Source organism: Nyctereutes procyonoides, unplaced genomic scaffold (assembly GCF_905146905.1).
Source record: "Nyctereutes procyonoides isolate TBG_1078 unplaced genomic scaffold, NYPRO_anot_genome, whole genome shotgun sequence".
Lineage (NCBI taxonomy): Eukaryota > Metazoa > Chordata > Mammalia > Carnivora > Canidae > Nyctereutes > Nyctereutes procyonoides.
Window position 1 is genome coordinate 30151544 of NW_026575047.1, and position 24480 is coordinate 30176023.

General features: G+C 54.8%; 2 protein-coding genes across 4 annotated transcripts in view; one reads left to right on the plus strand and one right to left on the minus strand.

The window, feature by feature from the left end:
• Positions 1-9979, minus strand: part of ZFYVE28 (zinc finger FYVE-type containing 28) — a 114395-nt gene extending 104416 nt beyond the window's left edge. For all 3 annotated transcript variants that reach the window (XM_055326900.1, XM_055326899.1, XM_055326901.1), the window contains exon 1: positions 9643-9979. In XM_055326900.1, coding sequence (XP_055182875.1) covers positions 9643-9681 — 39 coding nt within the window. In that variant the 5' untranslated portion in view covers positions 9682-9979. The remainder of the gene's footprint in view (positions 1-9642) is intronic.
• Positions 9980-10448: 469 nt separating this feature from the next.
• CFAP99 (cilia and flagella associated protein 99) overlaps positions 10449-24480 on the plus strand; it is a 39393-nt gene continuing 25361 nt past the window's right edge. The window contains exons 1-2 of the mRNA XM_055326172.1: positions 10449-10487; positions 18515-18642. Of these exons, the coding sequence (XP_055182147.1) occupies positions 18532-18642 (111 nt within the window). The 5' untranslated portion in view covers positions 10449-10487; positions 18515-18531. The remainder of the gene's footprint in view (positions 10488-18514; positions 18643-24480) is intronic.

The window sequence follows — 24480 nt, forward strand, 5'->3', positions numbered from 1 at the left end:
CTGTCCTCTCCCTCCTTTCCTGCTGCAACTGGACTTATATCTTCTGTGTTCTTGCATGTCCCTGTCCTGATCTGGAAGGTTCTCATGCTGTAACCAGCATGCTGCTCGCCCTGGACTCATACACATGCTAATCACATAGTCACCCCACCTGGCACATCCTCCAGGGCCACGGAGCCATCAGGGACCTCAGGAGCCCCCCCCCAACCCAGGTGCCTTTGACTGGTAATTCCAATCCCCTTGTTTTCAGGATCCCTCATGCCCAAGCCCCCGCTTCTCTTCACCTCAGGCAGTAACTGTTGCATGCATGTGCCGCGAGCTCCTTGCCTCCCACATCTACCGCCTCTGATTTTCCTTCTGGAGAACACATCCCAGTCCTTCTGCAGCAAGGATTCAGGGGTGGCTACACTTTTGTCTTCCTCTAAAACTGCTTCCATTTCAGCCCCTCTGTGGACACAGTCCTCCAAACCTAGAGCTCTGCTGAGAGATGGCTCCCTGCACACACTCACTCTCCCCCCAGGGCCTTGGGTCAGCACCGGCCACCTGCGAGGGCTCCCCTTGCTCATGCACCCACCCCAAGCCCCATTGGATGCACCCTCCACCCCTCCACAGCTGCAGACCTCTCAGGCTGCCCATCACCCCTCCTACGGGTGACCCTTCCCAGGGAGTGGGGGGTCAGTTTTCAAGTTCCAGTTCAATGACTGTCTCCTTCATTGCTGGGATTTCCACGGGCCCTCATTTAACAGGTCCTAGTGTCACCCAGTGCTTTCCATTTGCCCACCTCTTGGATTGCTTAAAATATGTCAGACTCCGGATTCTCTCAGGGAAAACCACATTCTCACATCTTGTAACTTTTTCACCATGAATTCCACACCAGAGCTACGGCAGAAGGAACTTTCATGACAATTTAGTTTTATTCTGCAGCAGCCAGGTGACACTTTGTGCCAGCCTGGGCGAAATGGAGGTAGGGTTTTCCTAGCCACCTGCATGAACCCCTCTAACCCATCCCTGCCCCCACGCTTCTCTGCCATCCACTCAACCCTCCTTCCCCTATCACAGGCCCCAGGCAGAGTGCTCCCCAGGAGCTGGGACTGCCCCATCCCTGAGTGCTGCCCCCGGAGAGCAGGGCGGGCGGGGGGGGGGGGGGGTGCTAGCCCTTGGAGATGGTGCAAGGAACACCTGTGACTTCAGAGCCAGGCCTTAAGAGGCCCTACGACTCCCATTGAGGCCCCTAAACCCCCCCCACTCAGCCTCCTAGAGGACAGGAGGCCACACAGAGAGGGACCCAGCCCCCACTGAGGCCCCTGGAGGGCCAGGTTGGAGCAGCAGAGACCAGCCCACGTGTGGCCCACAAAACGGGGTTGATTGTTCTGGTTGTCACAGCGGCACTCTCAGCCCTGGGTCTGGCTCTATGCTCATGAATCAGCATTCCTGGGCACCTGCAGTGGCAGGGCCCTCACCTGGCCTGCCCCATGGAGCCCCAGGTCAATTGTCCTTCCCTTCACTCTCCATGTGGACACCATGGGCACCTCAAATGTCAGAGCTCCCACCTGGGCCCCCAGACCCCTCATCCCACCCTTAGTCCTCCCCTGCACTCCCCTCCAGCAAACAGCACCCCCCCCACCTCCCCTCCAGGCTGGCCATCCCAGGGTCCTGGTAGCCATCACCTCACCTGCACCTTGGCCAGGTTTCCAGTATCGCCCCATCTACTACTCTCTCCCCATGCAGGAGATGTGATCCCATCATGCATGCCCCCTACCCTCCTTGGAGAACCTGACAGGCTGGTCCCACAGTGCCCCTGACCTGTCACCATCTGCGGTGATCCCCATCTGTTCCCTTGCCCCTTCTAGCAACTGTCACACACATACACACATCCACATCCTGGTGGAGCTTCCCTGTATGATGCCCGGCACCCTTCCTGCCCCTCAAATCCCAGCCCAATAGCGGCCCCTCTGGGCCTGGCCCCCTTGCTGCCTTGTCTGACAGCCCTGAAGCTACCCACAAGTGTGTGCAGGGTGTGAGTTCTGCATACACCACCAGGACCAGCTCTCCCCAGGGCAGCTCCAGGGGGATGCGGTTTGGCGTCAGAAATCTGACAGAAGTGACCCTTAAGGACAAGCCCGGGCACACGGAACACCTCACTGCTGTCTTCTAGATGCCCCAGAACAGAGGGATTTGGCAGGGCTCAGGATGAGAGGCCAGGAAGCAGGGATACGAGGGTCCTTTTCAGGTCTTCCGTGGCAGTGACACCCCCAACGAGGTGGCTGGGAGGGTGGGGGCTGGCAGGGGTAGGTTCAGAGAGCCTGAGGGTGCCAAGCCCCTCAGGAAATGTAGGCCTGAGCATCTCTTTACTTGCCTACAAAATGTCTTTTCCCTTGATTGTCTCAAAAAACATTACCATTCTCAAAAACCTCCCAAAAACTGCCAAATTTTTTTTTAATTGAGGTGAAATTCACATAAGATACAATTAACCAAAAAAAAAAAAAGATACAATTAACCATTTTGAAGTGTGCATTTTAGGGACCCTTACACACTCAGCGCTGTGCAACTGCCACCTCTCTCTAGTTTTCAAACACTTACATTGCCCCAAAAGGAAATGTGGACCCCTTGGCCACCACCTCCCACATCCCACCCCCACCAACTACTGATGTACATTCTGTGTCTGTGGACTTGCCTACTCTGCACAGTTCAGGTAAGTGTGATCATGTGTCCTTTTGTGTCTGTCTTCTTCACACATAACATAATGTTTTCAAGACTCATCCATGTGATAACCTGAATTTCCTTCCTTCTCCTGGCTGAATAATATTCCATTGTGTGGACAGATCACGCTTCATTTACTCACTCACTGCTGGTGGACATCTGGGCTGCTTCTATCTTCCTACTGTTATGTACAACGTGGCTATAAACATGGGTGTACACGATTCTTAAATGTATCTGACATTAAAGTAGTTAATTTTGCTTTTAGACTTTATAACTACAATATCCCTAAAAATAACAGGAAACATTCTCAAAAACTAAAAACCAAAAGGAATGACTGCCCTATAGACAGCATCCGCATCCGTAGGTGTGTCACCCTGTCTTCCCCAAGAACCCAGAGTACAAGGGCTAGCGGTGCTGGGGGTGGTCGATTACAGCATCAGGAAGTCCTCTAAAGCAGAGACTTCCAGAGCCCCCATACAGAGCTCCAAAGACCCCTCAGCCATGGACGGAGCCCCACTTGAAGTATCCCCAACATTCTCCTGCCTCCACCCAGCACAAAACAAAGAGAAATGGAAGAGCTTCAACATACTTACTGTAAGAAGGGAAAAAAACTTCCATTCATCATACCCAACTACTCTACATAAATTACCATAATATGAAATGTTCTATTCTCCTTCTGCTTAATCTATTCAGATCAGTAAAAAAAAAAAAATCCATTCATTTTTGTCTTCCTCCTTCAAACACTTGAATTGCCCATCAATATCTAAGTTTCTTTGCAATCCGACTGTGAAAAGTACAAAAGTAATTGTTTCATCAAATGGGACTCATGTAAACACGGATGACAGCTTCGGTTCCTTCCTGCAGGAAACACACAGCTCAGGATGGAAGAGCTTGCAAATTCCAGCTCTGGGGCTGAATGCACCGGAGTTCAAATCTAGCTTTCCCTCTTCCTGGCTCTGAAGGTTCTAGCAAGTCAGCATCTGGTGTCTGAGATCCCATTTGTAGAACAGGGAACATCAGATGATAACAAGCACCCCCAAAACCTCAGTGCCTTAACAACAGAGTTCTATCCCCCCTGAGTGGTCACTCACACCCAGCCTTAGCCACTTAGCCTTAGCCAGGCTCTGGAGTCCTCTACTGGATCCTGAGCCGCCAGCCAAAGAACAGGGGACACAGGCCACAGGAGGAAGGCCTGAGAGGTCTGGGGGCCAGACCTGACAGGGTGGAGCCCACTGAGGCCCACTTAGGCTGAAGTTCAGCCCTAGATTCCCACTGGAAAGGCAATACTGGGGCAGCGATGGGCACATAGTAGCATCTCAGCCCCAGGGAGGGCATAGGAGGCGGGATCATTATCATTCATCACTGTCATCATGTGTCACCAGGGATGCCTGAGGTGTCCTGAGTCAAGTCCTATTCCCTACAACCCAGTACCCAACATGCCACAGCAAGGAAGGGTGGGAGAGGCAGGATGCACCTTGTAGGACACTTTCCCTCTCAAAATGACCTAGAAGTAACCAGAAGCCTTAGTGATGGCTGACTCCATAAAATGCTCCATGTCACAGTCCTGCAATCAATCCGCACTCAATAGTGCCGCTGACATTGACAGCTGTCATTTCTGAGCCACTCCCGTGAGCTCTTGACAGAAATGATCTCCTCAAATTTCCCACAGCAGGTCCTGTCACCCCCACCTCAAACAGGGAAACTGAGGCACAGGGCCAGACAGGAAGGGATGAAGATTCCTACCCAGACCCCAGTGCAGAAGTCTCTGCTGCCCTGTCTGTAGCAGCTTCAACAGTATTTGGACACACATGCCACAGCAGGCAGCAAGGACAGGCCAGTGAGGCACAACAGGAGCACCAAAACGCACAGCATTCTGGGTCCCCATTTTTCTCTGAAGCAGGCTCGCTCACTGTCACTTACCTTTGCATGGGCACATGGTAGACCCCACAGGAGCTGGGCTGCCTGGCACTGTCCACACCAACAAGACAAAACCATGGCTCTGCCACCGAAAATTGCACATGACCACTAAGTCATTTGTAGGCTCTTAGATGTGCATTTTCACACATTTAAAAGAAGCATATCTGGTGTTCTGGGAATTCCTGGCAGCTTTAGGAGGGGCACTAAAGCATCCTGAAATTACCCATCCCCTCCTAAGGTCTAATGGAATTACCTAGCAGGCTTCCCATTCGAAGCGAGGCAGGGGAGGAGGTTGGCGGGCAGTGCAGACCTGGGCTCTGCCCTGCCTGCTGGACTCCAAGCCCAGACATCAATTAGGTAGAGCTGAGGATTCTCTGCCTCTGACTCGCCCATGTTATCAGACGTTTCCCGGTAGCACACTGCCCTGATTGTAAACTGCAGACCCCTAACTAATGACATCAGTTTTGGCACAAAAGCTGACAATCACCATCCATCAGCCATTCAGCCCCTCCCTGCCCTGCAAATGTTGATGGCACAGGGCTGGGTGTGTGAGGCCACACACAGGAATTCAGCAAACGGAAGCCTCCCACAGAGTCACTCCCTGTCCGACCTGTGGGCTCCATGAGCCACATGAAGGGACAAGGGACCTCTTGGGCTCCGCCATGTGCCTGCAGCCTCCAAGTGCTGACACATCTGAGGCAGGGCTCTCTGGGAGGGGCAGCCAGGGCAGCAAGGACGACAGAGATGGGTGTGTGGGCCAGCCAAGCCTACTGTGACTCAGCACTGCTGAGCATCCTTCCCAGGACTCTCTGAGCCCCCTCTCTGCCAGGCACCCACTGGCACAGCCCATGGGGCCAGGCTTTCCAGAACACTGGCTTTCCAGTAGCTCACCTCAGAGAGATACAGAGAGTAGTGAGCTACCCTAAGGACAGCCTCAGCTGTAGCTGGGCACTCAGAGTTTATCAGCTGAAAACCAGTCCTTTAGTGGCCTGACTGGAAGTTCGCATCAAAGCCCCAAGCCCCTGAAACAGTGTCTGTACCTGGCGCCAGGCTCCAAAATGGTACTGTAAGGACAGCAGCTTACGTCCCAGGCGAGAAGAGTGGGGAAATCAAGGCTTGTGACAATGCTGCCCCGCCAGACCCAGAGGCAGCAGGACCCAGGTGGAGGGAAGAGCATACCTCTCACCGGCCTCCACGGCAAAGCTCCTCACAGTGCCCCATGCTTTGGGGGTCTACTGATGCCCTACTGATATTTCTCTAGGTCCCTGTAGGGAAGCCCTGAAAGGATGACTAGGGGCACACAGATGCAAACCCAGGCCTTCCGTGTGGCCCTGTGACCTGCTGGTTTAATACCTAAAGGGCTCCTATCTGCCACTGCCCTTCTAGGGTGCTGCCACCCTCTGCCAGGTGGTCAAGGAACAGAGGGCCCGCTGCACACCCATGAGCAGGTAGCCTCAGACTCTGGAAACCAGGAGGGACCCTGGGCAGGGCTCTCAACCCCTAACCCACGGAAGCTGAGTTAAGTCCACAGCTGCCAGCAGGAATTCCCACAAACACCCTGTTTGGGGCCACCCCCAAGCAGACTTCACAAAGCTCCAAGAGTCACAAAGCTTACCGAAAGCACTCAGGCTTCTCTCTAAGAAAGCCATTTCATCTCTAACCTGAACCCAGAAAACTGAAAGTTTCCAGATAAACATCACCCACTAAAGCACCATATTTACAAGGAATGTTAATGACCCACACCCCAGAAGTGGTTTGGAGGTACAGATGAGAGAGCTCTTCGTGGGATGCATGGCTGAACATGGAAATCCCCATCCAGCTGGACAGCCTCACCTACCCACATGACAAGTCTTCCTAGGAGATGGAAAACACAACTTTAACCTGCACCATCCTAAGGATGCTCTTTGATGGTGGCCAAGATGTCCTGGCTGGGCCTTGCCCGGGAACCCCTTCCACTGTGCCAGGATCTCACCCCTCAGCACAGTGACCAGGCATCAACGAGAAAGTTGTAACCCAGCAAAAACACAAGTATTAATATTTTTCTTTCAGATGAAGACACCAGCTATTCCGAAGTTTCCACTTTTTTAAAGTTAACTCTTTCTAAGAGGGCTTTCCCTAAACAGAAGCCAAAAAAGCAGGTCAATGACATTACAAAGGACAGGTTGATAGGCTTTCCCACACACTGCCTTTCCCAGGCAGCTTACCATCCGGTCCTGGTAACACCAGTAGAGCCCTAACAGTTTACATGAAGAAAAATCATATGGTTTAAAAGGCTGTTTGAAAAGAAGTAAATGGAAATATGAGAGCTAGGTAATGCCATTTTCATGTTAAATGAGTATATCATACATCAGGATTTTTTTTTACTCAACAACTCAATCATTATTAATGATTCACATATCAAAAATTTTAAGCATCAGAATGTTTTAAAGCATTTCTAAATGCTTTTTTGAACTGCAAGAACAATGAATATTTTTGGCTTCAGAATGTTTTCCACTGAATTGTAATGAACAAGAAGCTCAGTGTTCAGTTTTAAACCAAAGCAGGGATTATATCAAGAATGCAGTTTGAATTGTATATCTATCTAAATACAAAAGTGGGAAAAAAAAATCCCAACTGCAGGCAACAGTCTCCCCCAGACACATCCCCCCATAGCTGACTCTCACACTTCTGCTCTGCCAGCCCCAAATCCTCCCAGGACTGACTCTGTGCTCACTTGTGCCAAATGGGTTAAATGGAAAAGGTGGGGGAAACACAAAATTCAATTCATAATCCAAGACAAAAGTCTGAGCTTTGGCTTGAAAAATGAAAGGCTACTGGGGTGACCTAACATAGTCCGGCCCTCCAAACAATCAAGATATTTAACTCCAAAGACAGATCTCAAACAACAGACCCCCAGGCTCATGCTGACCACAGGGTACCATGCCATGGCCAGACACAAAGATCTCAAATGGAGATGTGTCTTTGAGTCCAGGAGTCAGGGACACAAGTCAGACAACATGACCTGAGATGCCACTGAGGACCAGATGAAGTACCACTCCTCTTTCCTCCTGCAGCATGATTCTCCATCACTACTCTCCACCTTGCCAGGTCAGCCCCTGGAGCTTGCCTTGGAAGGCAGCTGCCTGCTGAAGAGGGAAATTTAGGGACACTGTTCTCAATTCTGGGGCAAAACCTCAAGGGCAGTATCATTTCCCACTTCTAAAGACTTTCCCTTAAACTGAAACAGGCAGGGCCACTGAAAGTACCCAATCATTAATGAAACAGAGAACCTGCAATTACCTCTCCTTCCCTTCCAACCTCACGGTGTTGTTACATGATCCTGGAAACAAGGCCACTGCAGAGCCACGGATGGAAAAAAGCATCCCGGAGCCCATGGACTCCTGACAGAAGTGGTTTTGGAAATACCAGAATGCTACTTGACCTACGATAAATTTCCCTTCCCTTGCTTGCATATGCACTGAAAAAATAACACTGCTGCCCAGCCTAGAAATGACCTTTTGACAAGACTTGATTTTTCCTTAACCGGGGACAGAAGTAACACAAACAAAAAGCCATTCCTTGTACAGATGTCCTGTGCGAAAGCTGCCACCTCCCCCTGGCAGCCTACAGCAGGACAGCAGGACTGGGACTGGCCTTGGGGGGAGCTGCAGCCAGGAGGGTTGCTGGGAAATGGCTAAGGGCAGAGAGGCTCCAGACCACACACAGCACCTCGGAGAAAGAGGTTGGGAGCAGGCCAGTAGGTGGCTGTACCTGGCAGGAAGGGACTCCTATCCTCCCTGGATGAGGCCAAGGCGGAGCAAGGTGCACAGCCCTGGCATCCTAAACCCTCAACCCAACACTCTGGAGAACTCTCCCACCCCAAAGACAGCGAAGCAGGAACCCTGAAGGTTCCTGGGCTCTCTCCCAAACGGACCTCTGCCCCCTCCACCGCAATGGGAGCGCCCGGAGGGGACACATTTAAAGAAAACCCATCCTGGGAGACCACCCACGAGGGGGAGGGCTAGGAAGCCGGATCCAGGAGAGTGGTCAGCCCCCCGGAAGTAGTGGTTCCTGGGATTGGCCTCCATGTATCCCGGTCGCCGCGGTGACCTCGCCCGAGCGGTATCGCCCAGCGCAGACCCCAGCGCCCCCCACCCCCGCATCGCCGGCCCCGCTTGCGGCCTGGGACCCTGCGCCCCCCACAGGCACAGCCGCCCCCAGCCCTGCTCTGGCCAAGGCAGGCACTAGTCTGGGCCGGTGGCGGGGACGCAGCGCCCGCAGTGCGACTGGCGCAGCCAACGAGGCGCAGGGCGCGCCGCCCGGACCCCGACCCCGCCGCGGAGGAGGGCACGGGTCCGGGATTCCAGAGCAAGAGGGTGGGCGCGGGCCAACCAGCGGGTCAAGTTTCGGGTCAGTGCTGTTCGGGAAGGCAGGGCCAGGGCGGTGGGACCGGGTCGGAGGAGTCCGTCCAGGACCCAGGACACGGGGAAAGCGGGGGTCCCCTGCAGAACCTGGGGGAGGTAGGGAGAGGGTCTCCTCCGGAGCGTGGAGGGAGACTGGGGGTGGGTTCCGGACCCAGGATAACTGGGTGATCAGCAAGAGGGGTGTTCCCCCCCCAACCCCGTGCAGGCAAGAAGGATGGAGAAGTCCTTCCAGGACCCAGGAGAAGAAGGAGGTCCGCTCCGAGGTGCGGGTCGGGGACCAAGGGGTGCGAGAGGGGCGTCACGCTGGACCGTCGGGGATAAAGTACGCTTGCTGGCCGCGGGCAGCGAGGGAAGCGCACCCTAGCCGGGGCCGGGGTGCAGGAGGGTCCAGGAGCCGGCTTAGGGAGGGGGTGATCCTGCAACTGGGCGGGCGGGTCGTAGAGTGGAGCTGGGGGGGAGGGGCTCGGCGGGAGGAGAGAGGGTCCAGGACCCGGCTGGGGGAGGGTGGGGTCCCGCGCCCCGGTGTGCGGGTCACAGAGTGGATGGAGGTGGGGGGTGTCGGCAGGCGAGAGAGGGTCAGTACCGCGGGGAAGGGTCTGTCCGTCAGGGAGGGAGGGGCGCTCACCTTGGGTTTGTACAGCCACTTTCGGAACCTGTTCATCATCGCCGCGCCCGCCCGGCCCCGCGGCCCTCGCCTCCGCAGCGCTGCTCCCCGCCCGGCTGCGGCGCGGGGCGGACACGGGGGCAGGGCCAGGCCGGGGCCCGCGCGGTACCTGGGCGGCTGGCGCGAGCGTGGCCGGGCGCGGGGCCGGACTGAGAGCGGCGGACAGGTGTGCGGGGCAGGTGCGCGGCCGGAGATGCTCCGCGAGCTGTGCGCAGGGCGGCCCCGCAGCACCGCGGCAGGCGGACCAGGGGGCGGGCGGACGCCGGCACGGGGGCGCCGGCTCCTCGCAGCTCACTGACACCCGCGCCTCGCCGGCCACCGCGCCGCGCGCCGCACATGCGCCGACGCACGGCGAGCCCCCTGCCCGCCGAGGGCAGCGAAGGCCGCCCAATCCCGCGGCGCCGTGCGGCGCCCCGCCCGAGGCGCGCTCCCCGCCGGAGGGCGATCCGGAGCTCCCGGCAAGGGAGAAAAACTACAAGTCCCGATGGGCATTGCGGGGAGGCGGGGCCCCGGACGCGGCGTCCTTGGCCTCGCTGCGGGCGCTGTGCATTCTGGGGCTTGTAGTCTTTCCGCCGGGGGCGCCGGGGCGTGAAGCTGGTTGCTAGGTGACGACGCCCAAACTGCACCCCGGCGCGCACCCCCGGTCGCGAGTGGTGGCGGAAGTCCTGGCTAAACTGGAGTGAGGTGGGGACCTGCCTGGATTCGCGAGACCTGCTGCACCCCCTGGCCCTGGCATCTGGTGTGGCTTCGGGGGAAAGTGGTCCGCGAGGTGCGGTGGCAGGAGTGCCCACGAAGCCGGCCAACAGGTAAGAGGTGGGAAAGGAGCAGGTGGGACCGAAGGGTGGAGGGCAGGGCGCGCTCCCTCAGCATCAGCATCAGCATCGCTCTGGCAACTTCCCACGGTCTGTGGGCCAGTCACCTTCCTCTTTGCTTCTCATCTTGCTTTCGATAACCACCTTTTGGGTCTTCTTCCCAGCTCTTTCATTAAAGTTGACAGTGCTTTTTTTCCCCCCTCTCTTTTAAATCGTCACAATAAACGGTGCTTTTAAATAGATATTCTTTCATATTCACCACTTCCCCAACGGTGCCCTAATTTGGATCCAAAATCCAAGAACCTATTTATGTCGCAAGCAGAGAGCTAAAAACAAATATGTGTTGAATACAAAACATTTTAAATTCCCATTGACAGCTGGAGAAACTGAGGCACAAAGAGGCTGCTGTGCTCTTGGCTGAAGGAGGGGGTCCAGATCAAGAAAAGCACACCCACACCCAGCACTGCTCTGGGTGTTCTGAAATGTGCAGATTTGGGGTGCAGGAAACGAAGTAACATCTCCCTTGATAGAGAACTTGTTGTCTGAGACTCACGTTATCAGTGGCCCGGGGGCTATAGGCTCTGATGGTTCTGGATCCCTAACCTCTCCAGTCTATGAAAGGCAGTGGGTCTAGGCACAGGCAGCCGCGGAGATTTCCTTGTCTGCTGGTGGGGAGCCATGTTCATTACTGAGCACCTAGTTAATCTTCCCCACTCCCCTCCAGCTTCCTTATGGAGCAGCACCTCCCACCCCCTAGGTTGCTTCTTATCTTCATTTCTTTCTGCCTCTTCTTTCGGGAGCCCACTCTGATCAGATTTTCACCCACCTCCTCCTCCAAAGTTCTTCATCAGTCATCCTTGACCTCGGTGTTGCTAAGTCCAATGATCAGAGCCCCATCTCTTCCTGGAACTGTTAGCAGCAGCGACTCAGCTGAGTGCTCCTCTCCTGAACACACCATTCTCCCTTGGCTGGAATGGATCACTCCCTGCCTCCCCTCCTCTGGTTGCTCCTTCTCAGTCTTCTTGGCGGAGGCCTCCTTGGTTCCCCAGCCTCTTAACACTAGGGGCCCCAGTACTCAGTCCTTGGAAGCTCTTCTAGCCACTCCTTCCCTGGTGAGTTTCTGCGGTCATGTGATCTGGTAAGAAGCTGCTTTCTCCTGACCTTTCCAAAACTTATACCTCTAGCCTGAACATCACCCTGGATGGCAGAACCCTGTATCTATTCTTTGCCAGTGAAAGTCTAACAAGTCCCCTCAAAGGCAACATGTCCAAGCCGACTCTCGATCCTCCCCCCGCCCGGGTGAGACCTGCTCCTCCACAGCCAGTTTCTAGCACGTGACTCAGGGTAGACACTTGGAGGACTCTTCTCTATGGTTCTGTCCTTGGCCAACTCCAAAGCTGGGGCTGTTGTTGCAGAGGCTTCCCTCCTATGCTTCCCAGGCTGAAACTGTGTTTGGGAGGAAGGCTGACCTGAGGGAAGTGGGTGTATCAGTATAAGATTAGGTTCAGCTAGGGGTGCCTGGGGGGCTCAGTCAGTTAAGCATCAACTCTTGTTTCAGCTCAGGTCATGATCTCATAGGTTGTGGGATCAAGCTCCTCACTCAGCTCTGCACTCAGTACAGAGTTTACTTCAGATTCTTTCTCCCTGTCCCTGCCCTTGTCCACTCATGCACTCTCTCTTTCTCAAATGAACAAATAAAATCTTTTAAAATAATTTTTTTAAAAGACTGAGCTGCATGCAATGAAAAATGAAAAATCCTAAGATCACAGTGGTCCAAATAAGATTATTCATGTTTCCATAGAGGAGGTTAATGGGGAGGCAATCCTGGAAATTATAGCAGCCACAAAAAGCCATCAGGGACCTAGACTCTCCTGGCTTCCTCTTCTGCCATCTTGAATGGGTTTCCTCACAGTCCAGGGTAGCTGCCCAAGTTCCTGCCATCACTTCCTGAGTCCAGGCAGCAGGATGGAAAAGAGGAAGGGTATATGCCTCTGCCTTTCAGAGAGACTTTCCGGAGGGCTCACACGCTTGTACTTCATGGCATACCCAGCTGCCAGGGAGCCTGGGAAATACCGTCTTTCAGTTGGGCAGCAATAAACCCAACCAAAATGTGGTGTTTTGTTACTCAGAAGGAAAAGGAGAGTGGAGATTAAAGAGCAACTAGCAAAACCTGCCATGTGGGTCTGTACTTCAAGCACAAGTCATCAGAGCATGACATGGCAAAAATCCTTAGGAGACTTTTACTCAGAATCAAAAGCCAGGGAAAGAATATAGTTGAATTAACACACATTTGGTATCTACATAAATGGAGGTTTTCTAGCAGCTGGTTTTGGGTCTGATGGGATTTGAACCTTGTGTAATTTTGTTTCTTTCTGTAAAGGATTTGCTAAGAAAAGAGAAGCTTTGGTCCAGCCCACCTTAAAATTTCCTTAAATATGAGACAGTCAAGTCTTTGATTAGTGGAGTTAAATCTTGGAAGTTAAATACTACCCACATATCTGGTTTTACCCCCATTAAAACAAAGCTGAGGTGCTAAGAGCATGGATCAGAATCAGATGACTTTAGTACCTGTCTCCTACCCCAAAACGTCACTATGTTGACTGAGCTCACAAGCTAATTTCAGTGAGAATGCAGAACTCAAATGTCTCTTGTCCTGACATCTACGGTCCTGGTACCACGGCTCTCTGCTGGGGTAGGTGTGCAAAGCCCCTGCCCCTGGAGCCCTGAGGGGGACAGTGAGCCAGAGTTGCAAGGACTAATGGTTCACGCCAGCTGGGCTCCCCAGGGGTCCCTCTGTCCCCACCACAGACTCCCCTCTGCATCTTCCACCTGGCCCATCCATTCATTGCTTCCAGTTTGTTCCATCCAGGCCCGCTCTGGATTGGGGGGAGGGCCTGGGCGGTTCTCATGTTCCTCGTGGACTTGCAAGATCACCAAAGGGCCTCTTGGAGCATCCTTTGTTCAGAATGTTCCAACTCCAGGACAGGAGGGAGGGCAGGGAAGTCATCCCCATCCTGCCCTTGGAGCAGCACCTACATCAGGTGCAGGAGGGAGCCCTTTCCTGACCATATGTGTTTCTCCATCAGAGCTGTGTTCTGAGCAGATGCGGGAAGGTAGAGTCAAGGGCCAGACCCCATCCCCCAAGGCAACGCCCCCAAGTGATGGTCGGTGGGAGGGATAAAAAAAAAAACAAACCCACATCCTTAACATCGTTTCTATAAAGAGACTCTTCACTAGTTGCAGTCCTTTCCCTGTGAGCTCTGGAATGTGTAAATATTATTTTCCTTTATGGTGACACGGTGCCCCTTTCACTCAGTTAGGGCTCACCCCAAGGTGTTGTTGAGTGTTGGGAAATCTTCAGAACCAGCCTGGACCTGGCGCTCCACAGGCAGGAAAGCCTCCTTGGGGCTAGGGAGCCTAAACCCTTGTAGGGTCTGTTGTCTTCCACATTTAGTGCTCAGTAAACATTGTTGTGGTATCAATTATTCTCCAATTAGGTGAAACAATAAACTGAACCCTGTTGAACTATAGGATCTGTGGGAATGAAGGTTTAAAAAAGTGTTAATGTGGTCTTTGGATAGGTCTATATCTAAATGTCAAAGCCATCTTTCAGATTAAAACTAAGGCAGGCAGCCGGGTGGCCCAGCGGTTTAGTGCCGCCTTGGGCCCAGGGTGTGATCCTGAAGACCCGGATCGAGTCCCACGTTGGGCTCCCTGCATGGAGCCTGCTTCTCCCTCTGCCTGTGTCTCTGCCTGTCTCTCTGTCTGTCTCTCATGAATAATCTTTAAAAAAACAAAAACAAAAACAAAAAACTAAGAGCCAGTTAGGGTACTCGACCCTTTTGCACAGTTTTGCATCCCATCATTCATCCCACAGACGTGTCTGCAGCACATGCCAGGGGCCAGCTCTGGGGAAGGGCCAGAACTTAGAGGCAGGAAAGTGGGGTCCTACGCCAGGTGCTCACAGGGGCATCACACAAGTTGGGTGATTTCAGAGAAGGGAAGAGCTAAGGGAGGAGGCAGGCCGGCTCTGCAGGCGCTGCTATTTGCACCAGGTGTTGCGGAATGCCTAGGAGCTTACCACAGAGAGGACTAAGTATTCGAGGTTCAGGAGATACAAGTCAAGAGGCTTGTGAGTCAGTGAGAAGCCTGGGTAGACAGAGCTGGGGTACAGCAGGGCAAGCAGGAAGGGGGCCCCTGGGACTGTGACCCCAGGCTGTGAAGGGGCAGGACATGCTGGAGAGGCCCTGCTGGGTCCCCCAGGAGCTGAGGGGGATTTGTTAATGGCTCTTAGTGGCAGGAGATGCCCTTGACCTGAGACCTCACTCACCTCAGAGGGTAGCACTGCCACCTAGCCCACCTGCCAGAGCCTCGGGCCAGAAGCCTTGGGTCCTCCTGCTTGGAAAGACCAGGACTGTGCTACAGGATGGAGGGCCAGGGACGCCTGGGTGGCTCAGCAGTTGAGTGCCTGCCTTCCACCTAGGGTGTGATCCTGGAGTCCCAGGATCGAGTTCCACATCGGGTTCCCTCCATGGAGCCTACTTCTCTCTGCCTGTGTTTCTGCCTCTTTCTCTCTCTCTGTCTCTCCTAAATAAATAAACAAAATCTTAAAAAAAAGGGGGGGGGGTTGGAGGGCCAGGCCTGGGAGAACTGGTGAGTGGGTTTATGGCCAGTTGGTGCAGCCAGACTGGGTGATCCTCACCAATAAATGTCCCACAGCCTGTCAGACATGGGGCCCAGGAGAAAGGGTTTCCATGAACACAAGTAACCAGTTATGAGTGGTTCATCCCCAGGGGCCACAGGCAGCCCTCTAGCCTTGAGGCTTCCATCCTGCCCAGCAAATCCTCTGATGTCAGGAGGGGTGGCCACTGCTTTCAGTGGCCTTTAAAAGGTCCCTTTGACACAGGGCATGTGGGTGGCTTGGTTGGTTAAGCATCTGACCCTAGGTCTCAGCTCAGGTCTTAATCTTAGAGTCGTGAGTTCAAGCCCCACGTTGGGCTCCACGCTGGGCATGGAGCCTACTTAAAAAAATAAAATAAAATGTCCGTTTGTCCATTAGCTGCATTAGGCTGAGGAAAATCAGATTTTGCTAGGGTGAAGATTGCAAGCAGTAAAAATAAGTCTTTTCCAGGACTTCTTCCAGGTCAATATTTCCTCTAGGGACCCCGAGGCCTGACATTCCCGCAGTCTGCAAGCCAGGCCCCATGGAGGACTCACTCAGAGCCGGGACCCAGGCAGACCCTGCTCCCTGGAGTGCAGATCCCCATACCAAGGAAAAAGAATTGGCTACATACCCCTCAGTGCTGCCTCCGGTGAAGAGATTCCCCGAGCGGCCCTCTGTGTGGTCAGTGATGCCATCACCAGGGGTAGGACAGCAGGACGGGGAGTGGGGCAGGGCAGCAACCCACCCAGAGGAGCACCCAGGCCCGGGCCCGGGCTGCAGAGTTCATGATTTGCTGCCCTCACATAGGCCAAGCCGCACATCTTCAGTGGCCTAGCAGCCGTGGGATCGGGGCCAGGAGAGCTCCACCTTATGCATAACCTCCTGAGGTCTGTGTCTGTGCCCTGCCTGCGCCCCTGCCTGTGCCCCTGCCTGCGCCCTGCCTGTGTCTCCACCTCAGTCCCTGGTCCTTTCTCCTGGGCCCACGTGGCTCTAGGTGGCTGCTGGGGCAGCCACAGCATCCAGGCCATGCCAGTAGCTAGCTCACTCGGTGCTGATGCTCATGTGCACTTTGGGACAAGACCTGATGGGGAAATAGGGACTCTCACACTAGAGTCCTTTGTGGGTCTCCGCTGCTGCCACCTGCAGTTTGCCCTGGTTTCTGCAGAACCACTGACTGGTCTCCGAATCCAGACCCTCCTGAGGCTGGGTTTCCAGGGCTGTGCTCAGTATCACAGGTTCAAGCCAGTTTCAGCGCATTTCCTGTTCTGAGAGGACTTTCTCCTGGTTGCACACAGGAGAGGCTCCCATGGGCCTGCCCAGCTAGGGCTGGGCCCCAGAGCAGCCCCCGAGGGGACAGCCCCAGTTAGGCCTGCAGAGCTGGGTGGTGCGGGGCCCAGCTGTGCAGCCAGCAGAGGGGAAAGGACCCCAACTGATCCCGACCTTGACCAAGGCAGGTGTCAAAGGCTCATTCCCTGAGTACGAAGGAAAATGCACTCAGGAAGCCCCGCCCCAAGCAAGTGCAGGGCCGCTGGAGCCCGTGCTCTGGTTCTGGGGTCCTTGGCCTGCCACCTGCTGTCACCTTCCTGGAAATTCTCCTGCTTCTGAGTCCCTTGTCTGCTGCTTCCTGGGCTCTCTCTGCAGGGGAATCCAAGGCTACTCCACACTCTGGTCCCTTCCTAGGCTTCTGTCTCCTTTGGTGACAGAAGGTGCTTGGGATCCCTGTCCACAGGGACCCCTTCCGCTGGGGGACATCCTCTCATGTGATGCCTCTCTTCTCTTTCTGGAGCACCTGTTAATTGGCATTTAGACCCTTTGCAGTGGCTCCCTGCTTTTCTGGGGATTTTTCTCCTACTTTCTGTATCTTTTTTTTTTTTTTTTTTTAGATTTTATTTACCTGAGAGAAGGAGAGAGAGCCCATGAGTGTGGGGAGGGGCAGAGGGGGAGGGAAAGGCAGAGGGTGAAGCAGACACCCCATGGGGTGGGGAGTCCGACACGGGGCTCAATCCGAGGACCAGAGAGCCCGACGCAGGGCTGGATCCCAGGACCCCAAGATCCTGACCTGAGCTGAAGGCAGATGCCTAACCTACTGAGCCATCTAGGTGCCCCTTTCTTCATCTTTTTATGCTCTCTGGGAGATTTTCTCAGCTTTACTTCCCACCTCTTCTATTTCTATCTGTAGTTCTGCTGCCATATTTTAATTTCCAAGAACTCTGTTTTCCTCCAATACTCCTCGTTCCTTGGATACCGTATCGCTCATCTTTGGGAAGCGGCGCGTTGTTTCTGGGCTTTACCGGCTGTCAGCTTCTGCTCTTCCTCTTGCTGGCTTGTTCCAGTGATTCATGCCAGCGGTTCTCAGACACGTCTGGTGGCATTTGGCCCTCACTCCTTAAAGCAGTTGGGGGACTCAGCCAGTGGACTGCGTCATCCCCCCAGGGACCCCAGGGACAGTGTATGCAGTGTTTTTTTTTTTTTTCCACTCAGTCTCCACCCTGTGGGGGGGTCTAGGTCTGGGGGCTGCTATCTGGAGCCCTTCCACCTTATTGGGAGGGGAGTTTCCTCCACTGTCCCCAGGGTACTAGCAACCTGGCTTTGCCAACAGTGGGTGCTGGAAAGACCAGCAGGGGTTCTGGTAACATTGAACAAGAGAGGCGGGTAGGGAGGAACCCCTGCTGGCCTGGGCACCCCCCTCTAAGGGCGAGTTGGGGGCTCCCTGTTAGAACCAGTTCCTAGGCCCCAGCCCCACCCCCAAGCAGCTTCTCCGAGGTCTCCCGGAGAGGGTCTCTGGGCAAACTGGTCTCCTAGAGCTATTATGTTTCTGGAACATTCAGTGCCCATACAAGGTCTGACCACATATCTGACTATGCAACCTCTCTGGGTATTGGGTCCCTTGTCTTTAAAATGGGGATGTTGAATCTGGTGACCTGAGGATTCTCCTCGCCCCAACCTTTTAGGATCAGGTCAGCCACCCCATTGGGCAAAACCTGCTATATAAACAGTCACTGAACCCCAGCTGGGCTTTGAGATGCTCAGAGCCCCCCTCCCCTCCCAGGGCTCATCCCCACCTGTGTACAGTTGTAGGGCTTGGGGCCACATGGGGGAAGCCTGGGAGCCTCTAGGGGCTGTGGGTGACAGCTCCCCAAGGCCAGCCTAGGCCTCTCACGTGGTAGAGGCCTGCAGGGACATAGTCCAGGAAGCAGGCCCGGGGTCACCACAGCTAGCAGGCCTCACTGTGAGAGGCACCAGGCTCCCGGGGGGGATGGCCCATCTGTAGTTAAGTGTTCTGTGGCTGCCTTCACCACCTGCTGAGCTGATAGCCTAGAGGTCATGGAGGGCATGACCTGGAGTGGTTTTCTTTTAGGCTTCTGCTCTGGGAAGATGGCCTACTATGGAAAATGCATTGAAACTGTCATCGAGCAATTGAACAAATTTAAGCCTGAGAAGGACATTCCTGAGCAGTTCCTGGAGGCTGCGTCTACCTCCCTGCAGGTAGGATTAGCATGGCAGCTCAGGGCCTGCTGGGAGGCGTGCCAGCAACACATGTCCTATAGCTAGTTACTTTCTAGCAAAATAACATCAAATTCCTTCCTCACAGCTGCTTTCTTTCCCACCTGGGGAGAGGCTGTGGGTTTAGCGCCTCGCCATCCAAAGGTACGTGGCAATGGTGGCTGCCGTGTCTCCCAGGGAGCCCTTCAGGGCTGGGACCCCTCTGTGCCTCAAGAGGCATTCCTGGCGTCCAGAATACACATTGGACCAGTCTCGTGAGAGGAAACCACAGCACTGTGACCTGGGACATATCTGCACAGTACCTTCCAAAACTGAAGATAGCTAAGAGTCAGCTTCCTCCCCAGGGAGGCTCTGCATGGGCAGCCAGTGAGCTGACCAACCTCCAACACAGTCAGGGGCTGGCCAAGGCAGCATGGCCCACAGGAGCCCCCAGCTCCTTCATCTTGTGACCCACACCTGGAAGAAATAAGGGGCCTTCCCCCCAGCTGCCCAGCTCTATCCCTATGCCCCCACACGGTCCCCACCCCATGGCTGGGCTGGAGGGCCTGCAAGGGAGCCGTGCACTGTAGTACCTCCTGCTACCTCAACAGCCCTTAGAGGCCTCCCTGGGATCCAGGACTTTGGCCATGTGTCCATCAGTCCATCCATAAAGGGTGGGTACTCAGGGAGCCCGAGGAGCATGTGTTGCAGGGGTCTTGCTTTCAGGATTTTGAGACATGGGCCCTGGGGGATGGAGCCTCCGGAGGGGGTCAGGTCCACCTTGGGAAATGCTGTAGGACTGCCACGGGGCCTGCTGCCTGCCCATTGCCATCCAGTGGCAGGAGAACACCTGCATCCACTGGAAGGGGCTGCGGCCACTAATTCTGGGAGGTTTGCCTCTAATTGCTGCCGCACTTGCACTTCTTTCCCAGGTCCCCTGTGAGCTACTTAGGGTGCTTGCCCCTGGAGAGGCAGCTGTGGCCAGGCCCCACCTCTGGCCCCATTACCTGCTCAGCCGTGGCCTCTGCCGGGCCCCAGGCCACAGGTGGACTCCCTCTCCCTCCGGGTGTGGGAGGGCATTTTCCTGCTTGTGGTACAGCAGCCTGGAAACCTGGACAGAGGACAGGGTGGGTGGGAGTGGCCTGCAGAAGGGCCCGGGGCGCTGGGCAGTGTACCCAGGACTGGAGGGGTTCCAGGAACCGGAGACTCTCCCCCAAGAGAAAGCCTGGGACTGCTGACCCAGGACCTGCTCTGCAGTTTCACTCCGCTAGCTGGGCTGGGCAGTACACAGGGACTAGGCAGGGATTGGGGAGCGCTCCCCACCCCCACTCTGCACCCCTCTCTTGAGCTCTTGCCCTGAGACCCTAGGCATTGTGGGGAGGTGATGAGGACAGCCAGGGGCCAGGCCACTATGCTCTTTCCCCAGCCAGAACCAGCTCCCTAGTACCCCCTTGCAGCCTGGCCCCTCTGCTGCTCAGGCTTGGCTGTGGCAGCTCCCCCATACGCCGGCCACATGTCTTTGCCATCAGCCATGACTGCTGCTGCTACTCTCGTCCTGAAAGAGAGACCTCACCCGAATCTTCCACCTTCTGACACCAAGCAGGCTCCCTAGTGCCTCTGCTGTGTCCTCAGGACCCTGTCCCCCCGAGGCTGCCTCCCCCACACTGCTCAGCACACACAGTTAATGTCTTGATTTCTCAGTAACCACCATTACAGAAAGTTGGGTTCATTACAACAAATAGTGTGGGGGGGGCACTTTCCCCCACAACTAACAGATCATTACTGGCAAGTCCTGCCGTGATGCCCCATGTGTGTGTGTCTGTGGGGAGGAGGCCCACACGCCAGCCAAGCGCTGGGTCCTACCCTGGGTCCCTGAGAGGGGCCCTAACGCTCACACAGGTGGAGAGGCAGTTGCGTTTTTTATTATTATTATTATTAAAGATTTTATTTATACATGAGAGACGCACAGAGAGAGGCAGAGACACAGGCAGAGGGAGAAGCAGGGTCCCCGTAGGGAGCCTGATGTGGGACTCAATCCTGGACCCCAGGATCACGACCTGAGCCAAAGGTAGACGCTCAACTGCTGAGCCACCCAGGCATCCCCCGCTGCATTTTCTGACTCGCTGGTTTTCCTAGATCCTTTCAAATGTCCACCTTGAGTCCAGGCAGTTGGTGCTGGAGACTAATGCACTCGGGACAACACACTCTTGCCTCCAGCCATCAGAAAATTGGTTTCATCCACAGCTTTCTGGTAGACCAAGGCTCAAGACTCACCTGGAAGAAAGTGACCCCGCACACAAACGGACCAGCCTTCTGGTGGAGGGCAGGTTTATTGGTGCCAAAAAAGATATGTTGAAGTCATAACTGCTGGTTACCTGTGAGTGTGACCTCATTTAGAAATGCCATCTTTGCAGATATAATTAAGAAGTTCAAAATAAGATCATCCTTGATTTAGGCTGAGCCCCAAATCCAGTGTCTAGAAACCTTATGAGAAAAGAAAACTCTGGACACAAAGAGACAGAAGGAAAAAGGCCATGTGACCCCAGAGGAGAGTTAGGGTGATACGTCTGTGTGCTATGGACACCAGGATTGCCGCAGCCACCCACAGCTGGGAAGAAGCACAGCGTGGACTCTCCCTCTGAGCCCCAAGAAGGCACCGACTTTGCAACACCTCAGTTCTGGACTTCTGTCATCCCTATTGTTTTCAGCTGCCAAGTTTGTGGTAACTTGTTACAGCAGCCCCAGGACATTTCAGACAAGGAGCCTCCTGGGGGAGGCCAAGGATGGAGGAGCCAGGTTGGCACACTGAGGTTTGCTACCAGAATGCTGGGCTCTGGGGACCAGGTGGAGAGGAGGTCTGACTGAAGGGTGGGGAAAGGTCCAAGGACTTGTCGACTGGGGAAAGGACACACTGACTTTCTCTCTGCAGATTGATCTATAGATCAGAAAGGGATCCCTCCTTGCCACTGTGGGTGTAGGCACTGAGACATGGGGGTCTAGCCTCTCCAGATGACAGCCTCCAGGTGACCTGACAGCAGCGCTGAGGGCCTGACTGGAGCTAAGAAAGGAGGAGGGATGGAAGGAGGAGGGGGTGATGGCACCAGCAACCAGGCTTGTGGTCAGCAAGCAGCCTGCACTGGCCCGAAAGCCTGGGTTATTCTGTGTTCCCTGGCCGGACCCTCAGGAAGGATGGGAATGAGAAGGAGTTCCTCCCTGCACCACTCCTCATCTGCTCCCCACAGGTAATCTCACTTTGGAACAAATATCATCTCATTTGAGCACCACAATGGTGGACTTGAGAGTTTCCTGTAGGGGGGATGAATGCTGAGTGCTGCCTTTGGCCACTCCTTCCCCTACCACACACTCCCAGAGGCCCACGTGGCCAGCCAGCTATAAAAAAAATCCAGAAAAGTAATGGCTTAACAGAATTAGAGATATCTCATATAAGAAGCGTTCTGCAGGCTGGCAGTCTAGGGTGGGCGCAGCAGCTCTGTAGTGTCATTAGGAATGCATTCTCCTAAAAAAAAAAAAAAAGGAATACATTCTCCTTCCTCTCTGCTTGGCCCTCCTTAGAATATACCTTTGTCTTATAGCCACAAAATGGCTGCCCTGTCTCCAGCATTGCATCCATATCCCAGGTAAAAAGAGGAGAAAGGCAAATAGCATAAGGCAGGTACCAGGTGAATCTGCCTAACTTTCTAAGAGTTTTCTTGGAGGCTACACCTGACAATTAGCCATTAAATCTCATTGATTAAAGCCATTTGCAGGCAGCCCGGGTGGCTCAGCGGTTTAGTGCTGCCTTCAGCCCAGGGCGTGATCCTGGAGACCCGGGATTGAGTCCCACGTAGGGCTCCCTGCATGGAGCCTGCTTCTTCCTCTGCCTGTGTCTCTGCCTCTCTCTCTCTCTCTCTCTCTCTCTCTCTCTCTCTCTCTCTCTCTCTGTGTGTGTCTCTCCTGAATTAAAAAAAAAAAAAATTTGCTACATGGCCCTATCAGCAGGGGCCTGGAAAAAGCTCTCACTGAGCATACCAACCATGACCAAATGGCATTCTTCTGTTGGGCAGGAAGAATGGAGGAGGGGTTATGTCAACATCTGGCAACCTCAGCTTTCTCTCTCTGCTTCTCCCCCTGGCTTTGGTTTTGGTGTCACAGATTAGCAGGGGACCCTAGGTATTCTGCGTGGGGCTGAAATATGCACCCCAGCCCCTTTCCTGCCCTGGGCCCTGGTCTCACTTGCCTGAACTCCGTGGTGCCGACAGACAAGCTGGATCTGGGAACTCCTACAGGGGCTGCTGATGGTGGGCAGTTTTGCAGGCCTCTGAGTCCTCTGCCCCAGGCCCCCCATCTCCCAGGACTGTCCATGAAACTGTTACCCAAAGGCTTGCCGCCTCCCCTGGGGGCTGGTCAAGGGCCATGGTATCAGAAAACTCAGAGGCCCTTGGGTAACCACCACCCTCTGGGTTCCATGACCAAGGCTGGTTTGAGGCTAAGGCTCAGCTCTGGTACTGGGGCCCTCTCTGCAACTCTGCCCTTGTCTTACCTCCTTTTGGAGAAAGCCCGGCCAGCCCAGCCTCAGCAACCCTCTGCCAGTCTGGCCAGAAGGAAGTGGTCTGGAGCTCAGTGCCCTTTGACCCCCATCAGGCCTCAGTCTCTTCTCTGTGACCAGCTACATTGACCTTCCTTAGCAGTGAGGACCTGGCCCTGGGCCCAGCCTCCCCCATGGGGCAGGGTGTCATTTACCACATGGTTCTATGTGTTCTAGGCCCCGGGCCCCATCCAGCCCTGCCTGACCTCCTTACTGGGGATTTACAGCATCAGGGCTTCCAGCCTCGGGCTCAAGGCTCTGACCTTATTAAAAATACATACTCACACTTCCCAAACGCGGACGTAATTCATGAGAAGCGGAGTCACTGTTGTCTGAGCCTCAGAGATGGGGGCAGGGGGGATACTGTGGGCAGGCATCCTGCAGAGTCATGCAGCCTGGGCTCTGGCCCTGCTGACTCACTGCTTTCTGACCTGCCTGCACAGATCCCTGGGCTGCGCTGGCAAAGCGTGCCCGGTGTGGGCATAGTCTGGGGGTCAGAGGGCCATGAGGGGGAAACTGGCGCAGAAGCCTGCCTGCAGGGACCAAAGCTGACCGTGGAAGGAGACCCCATGTGTGCCCAGCCTTTGCATAGTATTTGCAAAATCTGTACATCCCGTGGAGGAAGGATGTCCCCTTCCCTCCCTCATGAGCACCGGGGTGACATTTTAGCAGGAAAGGGCGAATAACTGCCAGTGTGTGCTGCTAGGTGAGACAGCTGGTCAGCATCTGACTGTGGGGAGGTCAGGGAGCACCTAAGCAAGGACCTAGTGGGAGTGAAGGAGCAAGTGTGTGGGGACGAGCATTGCAGGCAGAGGGAACAGCCAGCACAGAGGCCTAGAGGGGACACTCCAATGAGAAGGAGACCAGTGGGGCTGGAATGGAACCATGGTTGGGTAAGAACTCAGAGGGGCCCAGAGCAGTCCCCATAGGGCCTCACTGGCCACTGTAAGGACTCCTTCTGGAAGGTTCTAAAGAAGGACAGACATGATCTCACTTGGTGGCCAGGTTGGAAATAGAGGACAGGCAAGAGGAGAAGCCAGAGCACAGCTGGGTTCCCCTGGCCCACCCGTGAGGTATTGGGTGGGAGGCAGAGGGAGGCATCAAGGGGTCTGGTCTGGACAGCTGGGAGCAGGGGTTGTGCTTATGAGACAGGAAGGCTGGGGAGGGGCAGGTTGGGGCGAAGCCCAGGAGGCTGGCCTCAGGCAGAAACCAGGGGGTGAGATGGGGGGGAGGAAGAGGTGGAGACAGAGCTTTTG